Below are 8,999 nucleotides of genomic sequence, written 5' to 3'. Positions count from 1 at the left end.
ATTATTATTATTATTCCTATTGACTCCCAGAGGAGCATAGGGCCGCAACCATCTCACGCCAATGGACTCTGTTCTGGGCAACTTCCCCCAACTGGGCCCATGTCACTCCAATGGTCCCTGTCTCGTTCTCGGCAGATCTCATTCTTGGTCCCAAGCCCGGCTGAAAAAGGAGGAGGGTTGGGCGCGAGGCTAGCAACCTCACCCTGTAAAAATCTCACTTGCTAAAGAAACTGCAACCTCATTAAACCACCAAAACCAACGATCGCCTAGTCTGGAAGATTGCTCTCCAACAGAGTCCATGACGCATGCTGGCAGAAGCCAACAAACTCCAGGTCTTTGTTGACGGGTGCCTGCGTCACATCTTGGACATCGGATGGCTCCCAGAATTAACCCCTACTAATTGGTGGTTGGAATTTGGCCCTTGTCCTTGTACCTGTATCTCTACTTTTTAGACTTTAATGGGTTGTGTTTGATTTGTAACTCCTTCACAGCTGTGACTCTTTGTGTTCTTTGTTTGAAAACAGTATAAAATAAACTCCAAATCCCATAGCGTTAGATCAGCATGGGCTAACCACTAGTCTTGTTGTTCTCATTTTCTTTTTCCTGTCTTAACAATCCAACGCCACAAAACGCCACTCAGAACCCTTACCATATAGGGAACTGGCTCTCTGTAGTATTGGGATTGATGTTCCCTTTACAAATTGCCTAAGGATATAGTCTATGGTGTCCTGGGCATATGTATTGCATTCACCAAGGATTGTCCCAGCTGCCTCGATTACTCTATCCAGAAAACTACTTGGATGTTCTTCCCCATGCTTTCACTTTTCAAACTTCTCAAACTTCTGCCATGAGTTTGGTCTTTTGGCATGAATTCTCATTGCCTCAAGTAAGTCCGTTCTACACTGAATCAAGTACCTAAGGTTTGCGTGTTGTGTGAAATATAGATCCTGATGAACTAATGGCCATGCTCTCAAATCTGAGTTTTGTTATGAGTAAGATTAGATTAGCTAGTTATTAGGTATTGATTATATATTGATTAGGAAGTACCTAGCAGGAAGGAGCTGGAGCTGGGAATTCCAGGTTGGAATGAAGGAGGAGGAAGTCTATCTCTGTGTGCTGTGTGTGGACTCCATTAGTGGTAGGCAAAAACTGTTGCCAGCCTGGGAGAACTCAGAGCAAAGGACACCTTGCGTCCTGTTTTCCCCTGGGATCCTGTGTGGTGTGGCATTTAAGGAAAGAACAAGAGAAGAGGACAGTGCTTCAAGCAAAACCCTTACTGCTTAGTTCCTGAGACAACTGTAGCTCCTGGCATCCAGACATCATCAGTGGATTGCAGTGAGAAATCCCAAAGCCACAAAAGCCCCAGCTGTACTCAAACATGGCAGGTTCCAGGTGTGAGGCAGAAACCCAGAGACTCCAGTATAGCTCCTTGGGCCCTGTTAGTTAGATAGCTTAAATTAGTGTAGTGAATAAGTCCTTCCTTGTCCCTTTGGTTTTTGTTATTAGGTGTTAAGATTTTAGAGTAGTCATTCCTATCCCTCCTTTTAGTTGTTTCTAATTAAAACCCAATTTCACCTTGTTACCTTGACAGTTAATTCAAGGCCTCTGGCCAGAGTGACAGTTGGTTGTTATTTTTCCAGTTGGGAGTGGTGTAGCTGTACAAGACTTCAGTGATCAGTTTTAGTCTCTCTTACATCCCAGAGAGCGTTCCCACAAACCTCATAGTTGATTTTAATATCCCTGGTGACCCCATTACTTATATTTTCCTACAGTTTGTCCTTGTTTCATTCAGGAATTTTTCCTTTGCTGAGGAAGAGTAAAATTCCCCTAAAAGAAATTCCACATCATCGAAACTAGGATTAAATAATGTGAATACCCCCTTTAATTCTTTTATGCTTTTGAAAGGTTTTTCAAACTATTTGGGGAAGCATCTCTTTAGGACCTCCATGTCATTTGGAGTGAATGCTTTATGTATTTTCACATGCACTACCCCTTCACCAGGCTGCACTATTGTTCTGTCTACAATTCGTAGAAGAGAGATTATGGCATTTGTGGATGGTTGGTTGTTAGTTGTGGTATTGCTTCCTAGGTACTTTGATTCCACAATCTCTAGTTGGAGAAATGTGTGCTTGTCCAATTCCCTTCCTTCTCTTAGTTGTTTTAGTACTTGGAACAGTAATTTGATGTTTTCTGCCAGTTCCTGAGAATCAGCATCTTTCTTGGTTGTAATTGTATTGTAATAGTACCACAGGTGAGAGTATACGTTCTTCGAGACCACTAGGAATTTCCAAATCGATAGGGCTATGGCAGTTGGGATAAAACAAATGCATTCAGCAAGGGTTAGGGCACACCATTTACAATAATCATAGAGGTCTAAGGCTTGTTGCACACAATTGGGGATTGTCTTGAACCAAAAATTCATAACACTTTGCATAAATGACCAAGACATTATAGATATGCTAGATAAGATGAATGTTATTCTAGCAAGCTTCATTTTGGATATATCAGAAGATTTAAGGTTGTTCGCTAACTTCGCTCACCAATTAATGTTATCAAGAAATGTGTAGGTGATTACCATTGGCACTATTCCATCTAAGATGCCAACCCAACAGCATTACGCATTTATCATATTGAATAAGTAAATTAATTTAGATTGTACTGATATTTTGCACAGCAATATGGAAAGCAAGATTAGAACATAGAACAAACTGAGCCTGGCAGGAGATGGCATGTGCCAGTTGAAATTCAGGTATATAAGGATTTGAACTGGGAGATCCATCTCAATCTGAGATTGGCATTTTGGGGAAGTGGGAGGTTGTGGTGAGGGTAGGCCCTAGTTCAATTTACCAGCAACCTGCACCAACCAATTTCACAGTCCCAGATCCTGTTACCCTTATACTGACTGATCCTGATTTAGTCACCAAAAAGAAGCAACATCTATCAGCAAAGTAACCTGCTTCAGGTTCAACACAGTCTGGCCCAGCCAGACTGGCAACTGGCAACTAACAACTGATAACTGACAAGCCTAATTACCATCAATTCAATTACCCTCATCATCATTAGCTTAGTTTAAGGACTTCCTGTTTCCCTCCTTCCCAATGTTTGCCCTGCTTCCCCTCCTAAGCCTGATAACATTAAATCTTTAAAATTATCTAGATTTGGTGTCAATTCTATCTTGGGCTTAGTGATTATATCCCTGGGACATTTGAGGGAAAGGAGAATAATATCAGCTATGACAAAATATAATCCTCAGTCAACTTTATCGTTATCCTTTCTAGGCCAGAATAGTCAGTTAGAAGTAGCTGTACAATTCGAATCGCAGATTCTTCATTTGGCAGGCTATTCTGGGACACTGTTATATCTGAAGTTGGGTTTAGCAGGTTCACAACAACAATTTCCATGGGGTCCTTGTGTTTCACTATTACAACTTAAGTGTTACACTCAGGTATCACCCACACACTCAGCTTCAGCTCCTCATAACACCAGGATCATTATAACAAGATAGAATTGTCAATTTTATTATATTAGCTCTGCCTACTCATGAACAATTAATCTTTTTCCAATTATATAGATTTCACTCTATTTGTGTGAAGTGCTTTTCAGTTGTGCTCATATAATTCCTGGGTTTGCCTTGGCAGGAAGATTCCCAGATATTTTATAGAGTAATTTTATTATTTATTTACCTATTCATTTATTTATTTGCTTGTTCATTTATTTATTTATTTTTTAGGCCCTTACCTTCCTTACCTTACCTTACAATACTGTGTATTGGCTCCAAGGCAGAAGAGTGGTAAGGGTAGGCAATGGGGGTCAAGTGACTTGCCCAGGGTCACACAGCTGGGAAGTATCTGAGGCCAGATTTGAACCTAGGACCTCCCGTCTCTAGGTCTGGCTCTCAATCCACTGAACTACCCAGCTACTCCCATAGAGTAATTTTAAATAGAATCTCTCTGTCTCTTGCTGCTGAACTTTGTTGGAAATATATAAACATTCTGATGATTTATATGAGTTTATTTTGTATCTTACAACTTTGCCAAAATTATTTCAACTAGTTTTTTAGTTGATTTTCTCCAATTCTCTAAGAATAGCATCATATTATCCATGAAGAGTGATAGTTTAATTTTCTCATTGCCTACTTTAATTCCTTCAATTTCTTTTTCTTTTCTTTATTGCTAAAGCTAGCATTTCTAATACAATATTAAATAATTGTGGTGATGATGGGCATCCTTGCTTTACTCCTGATCTTATTGGAAAGGCTTCTAACTTATCCCTATTGCAGATGACACTTGTTTATGGTTTTAGGTAGATGCTTTCTAGTGTTTTCAATAGCAAAGGGTGTTGTATTTTATCGAAGGCTTTTTCTGCATCTTCTGAGAAAATGATGTGATTTCTGTTAGTTTGATTGTTGACATGGTCAATTATATTGAACCAGCCTTGCATTCCTGGTATAAATCCCACCTGGTCATAGTGAATAATCCTTATGATATATTGCTGTAGTCTCTTTGCTAGCATTTTTTAAAGATTTTTGTATCAATGTTCATTAAGGAAATTGGTCTGCAATTTTCTTTCTCTATTTTTGATCTTCTCTGCCTATTTTCCCAAATAGTTTGTATAGTATTGGGATTAATTGTTCTTTAAATGTTTGATAAAATTCACTCGTGAATACATCTGGCCCTGGGGAGTTCATTGATGGCTTGTTCAATTTCTTTTTCTGATATGTGACTAAGTATTCCATTTCCTCTTTTGTTAATATGGGCAATTTATATTTTTCATAAATATTCATCCATTTCACCTAGATTGTCAGCTTTATTGGCATATAACTGGGCAAAATAGCTCCTAATGATTGCTTTAATTTCATTTTCTTTGGTGTGCTTGCCCTTTTCATTTTTGATACTGGTAATTTGATTTTCTTCTTCCTTTTTTAAAATATAATTTGATTAATGCTCTATGTGATGTTTTGTCTTAAAACTAACTTCTGTAATAAGGAAAAAGACTTTTACAAAAATATTTATAGCTATACTCTTTGTGGTGGCAAAAAATTGGAAAATGAGGGGATGCCCTTCAATTGGGGAATGGCTGAACAAATTGTGGTATTGTTGGTGATGGAATACTATTGTGCTCAAAGGTATAATAAACTAGAGGAATTCCATGTGGACTGGAAAGACCTCCAGGAATTGATGCAGAGTGAAAGGAGCAGAACCGGGAGAACATTGTACACAGAGACTGATACACTGTGGCAAATCGAATGTAATGCACTTCTCTACTAGCAGCAATGCAATGATCCAGGATAATTCTGAGGGACTTATGAGAAAGAACACTATCCACATCCATAGAAAGAACTGTGAAAGTAGAAAAACAACTGCTTGATCACATGGGTCCATGGGGATATGATTGGAGATGTAGACTCTAAGCTATCACCCTAATGCAAATATTAATAATATGGAAATAGGTCTTGATCACTGACACATATAAAGCCCAGTGGAAATGGTCGTTGGCTATGGGATGGGGGTGGGAGGAGGGGAGGGAAAGAACACAAATCATGTAACAATGGAAAAATATTCTAAATTAAGTAAAAATTTTCAAATTAAAAAAAACAACTCCTGATCTTATTTATTAAATGGTTCTCTTACTTTCAATTTTATTAATTTCTCCTTTATATTTTAGATTTTCCAATTTATTCTTTAATTGTAATTTTACAATTTATTCTTTTTTCTAATTTTTTATTTGTATGCCCAATTCTTTAATTTGCATTTTCTCTATTTTATTGATGTAACCATGTAATAATAAAAAATTTCCCCTAAATACTGCTTTGACAGTATCTCACAAATTTTTTTCATTAAAAAATAGTGCTCTTTATTATAAATTACTGAAATGTATTTTTCTGACTATAAATATAAATATGTGCAAAGTTTGACTTGAATTTGTATTCTGTTGGGTTCTTCAAGCATCTTCTTATCAGCCTCAAAGGCAGGGGTGGGGGCCGGGCACAGGGTGGAATCTTTATAAAAGACAGAGTTGATTGAGGCAGATTTGTAAACATTTTTAATCAGAAAAAAAAAATAACACCCAACACACAACTGCCTCATCCAGCCAAACACTGGACAGAAAATATGTGTTTTGTTTTTCATTAAAAAAAAAACAAACAGTTCCAGGTAATTGCTTTGTTGCTACATTGCATGTAGGGTGACAATGATCAGTGCTTTCTCAGAGCAGTGCACTTAGTGAGTGCTTCAGCTCCCACCCCTCCTTTGACCTCCCTGTTATGCCTGCAGAGAGGCTAGAGAATTGATTAGAGAAGCCTGGGATGTAGGGAATGGGGAGAGACACCCAGGAACCCAAGAGGCTATAGGAGTAGGGTCTGCTGCTAGACACCCAAAGTGGGGCAATCTGAGCATCCCCCAAATGGACTAGACAACCCTTCAGAATAACAGAACTTATTCTAGGTCTTTTAGAAAACATGAATCTCCCACACCCCTTCCCCTACTATTTTCCATTGGAGGGATCCATAGATGCTACTTAAACATTGAGTTACTCCCAGGCTCTGTGTTCTTGGGCAAGTCACTTAACTTCTTTAGGCTGGGACTGGTGGACCCATTATCAGCAAAGTGTTAAGTTACTCTAATGAGCCAGCTCCTATCCATGGGACAGGGAGAGTTTTAAGGCAATCCCCTTCTAGATAAAGGAGGGAAAATATGAAGTTTCTCTTTCTGGGCTTTGGGGCAAGAGGCAGTTCACCTCCTATATTGAGGTGATAAAAGGTACAATATGAGAAAAGGAGAATAAGAAAAACCACCTCTTTCAGGACAGTGGACCAACCCTACCACCAGACTAGAGAGCCTTCATTTTCTTTCTCCCCCTTTTCCTTCCAAATGCCAATATCTTCCCTCCCCCCCTTAAAACAGGAGAGGTTATGTTGGTGTTCCCTAATAAGTTGGAATCTAGGCTTGGGTGTTTCCCAGTAATGGAGGTTGAGGGAAAGGGGAGAGAAAGGAGGGAGAATGGAGGAAGGAGGGAAAGGCGTCAGAAGTGAGGAGATAACTAAAGAATGAGAGTTTACTTCTTCAGTATGATCCTAGGCTCCTTTCCTCACCTCCCCAGGAGAGTAGGAACAGTACACCCACCTCACCAGAGGCTGGGAATGGGGGATGGAAAGCTATTTGCATTGAGAATCAGATCATTTCCTTGGCTAGCCCTCGGGCCCATTCCAGGGGGCCCTGTTTTCCTCCTCTTCCAGCCCCTGACACCAGCTCAGGTTTCAAGCCATTTTAAATCAAACCAAACAGCAAACAAGTCCCTAGAAAAGTAGGGACATTCAGCTGTAGCTATCATCAGTTTAAAGCTCTTCTCAGTCCCACTGCTTCTTCAGGGAGGGAGAATAAAGGAAAGGAAGAGAAATCAAAATCCTCTTTTTCTGAATTGTCCTAAAAGGTCTGATGGCTCCTCCAGAAGTTGGAGAGTGGAAAGGCAGATGACTGATGATTTCCCCTCCAATATTTTCCAAGATCAGCCTGCACCCATACTGGAGAGGGAAGGGGGAGGGGAGAGTCAGAGGGCAAAGCCTCTGGACCCCCTGGCTCTGCTGTGGATAGGAGAAAAAGGGATTCCCCAATCTGGTTGTATCCCTTGTGCTTATGCTATGTGCCACAGGGGACGGAGGTGCCAACCCCCTTCCCTGCATATTTTGGTGGGGTGAAGGCAGAATGTCCATTATCCATCCCCTTTTAAAGAGGGGCATCGTACTGGTCCAGGAATTCCCTGATGGGCCCAGGGAGTTGAGTAACTTTCTCATAGGAGTCCAGGTGTCCATTGACTGTCTTCCGACAGAGGTGCAGCAGGCTGGCCACGTTGGAGGAAAGGGGTCGACTGAGCACCAAGGGGATCTTCTCTCCCCCAGAGTAAATACAATAGGCTTGTTTAGGAGGAGCCCCAGGGAGGGGTTGAGGGAGCATCTGATCCTGCAAGGAAGAAGGGGAGGCCGCAGAGGAAGTTGAGGAGGAGGAAGAAGAGGGGGGCATGTAGTGATGTACCAGTTTGAGAACACAGTCAAAGCGAGGCACCGGCTGGGTGCTCCGGGGATCGCTTTGCAGGGAAAAACTCCCGCCATCGCACTGGATTCGCAAGTTCTTTGTCCCGGACTGGGTTTTGACGCTGAGAGTGAAGAAGTGGCGCTAATCCGAGCTATCTCGGATGAGAAAGGTACCCGCGGGCTCAGCGCTTAGCAGCAGGTTGGCCTCCCCACCGGTCACCGCACTCCAATAGAAGCCGCTCTTTTGCAATTTGCGTACAGCGTTCACCACCAACTGGTATTCGCTCTTGGAGCTGAAGGTCTTGAGGCGCAGACTGGTGTCCAGGGGGCGGTTCATCCCGGTGGCGGGGAACTTGCTGTGGGTTACCATGGCGCAAGGAGCCAGCTTGGATCTGTTTGGTGGTGGCCGCGGCGGCAGCAGTAGAGACTGCTGCTGCTGCTCCTCCCGATCCTTTGGCTGCTGCCCCCAGGTGCACCGGCTGCTACCACATCCCCGAAGGCTAGTCCAATTCGAACGAAGTCTCCGTATTTTAGGCCGTGTGTATCTCCAACCGTACGACGTCCTTAACCAGCCCGCCAGACGTGGCCGGCGTTGTGGCCAAATGTAGGGAACGGTAAAGTCCACACAGGGGTTGCACGTGTGTATTTTTGGCTTCAGTTCTGGGTCCCCCTCCCTTTCTCCCTCAAGCTTCGCCTCCCGGGTCGGGGAATAAGTGGGGGAGACACAGTTGGCTGGGTGGGTTGGGTTGGAAGCATCAGTCTCCCCAAGGCTGGCCAGCCTGTCTGTCTGGCTGTGTGTGTCTGTGAGTCAGGGCAGCACGGGCATGCAGGGCAGCAAGCTCTAATGAGGAAGGCGGAGAGGTCCAGAATAAATGCTTATCTCACAAATTTTGATGTCTCCTCAGTGTCATTCTCATTAATGAACTTATTGTTTCTAGAATTTGTTCTTTGACTCACTCTCTTTTTAGCATTA

At 42.1% G+C, this 8,999-nt stretch overlaps 2 protein-coding genes across 2 annotated transcripts in view; both read right to left on the bottom strand.

Annotated features, from left to right (window-relative positions):
- TRPM2 (transient receptor potential cation channel subfamily M member 2) overlaps window positions 1–3,057 on the bottom strand; it is a 48,949-nt gene extending 45,892 nt beyond the window's left edge. The window contains exon 1 of the mRNA XM_044675714.1: window positions 3,049–3,057. Within this exon, the coding sequence (XP_044531649.1) occupies window positions 3,049–3,057 (9 nt within the window). The remainder of the gene's footprint in view (window positions 1–3,048) is intronic.
- Window positions 3,058–7,646: 4,589 nt separating this feature from the next.
- On the bottom strand, window positions 7,647–8,448 carry LOC123247650 (suppressor of cytokine signaling 3-like). Its single transcript, XM_044676602.1, is given in 1 exon segment — window positions 7,647–8,448. A coding segment is annotated over 1 exon segment (675 nt). The 5' UTR covers window positions 8,397–8,448; the 3' UTR covers window positions 7,647–7,721.
- Window positions 8,449–8,999: the final 551 nt, after the last annotated feature.

Source organism: Gracilinanus agilis, chromosome 4, assembly GCF_016433145.1.
Source record: "Gracilinanus agilis isolate LMUSP501 chromosome 4, AgileGrace, whole genome shotgun sequence".
Taxonomy (NCBI): Eukaryota; Metazoa; Chordata; class Mammalia; order Didelphimorphia; family Didelphidae; genus Gracilinanus; species Gracilinanus agilis.
This window is presented reverse-complemented; position numbering and strand designations above follow the sequence as displayed.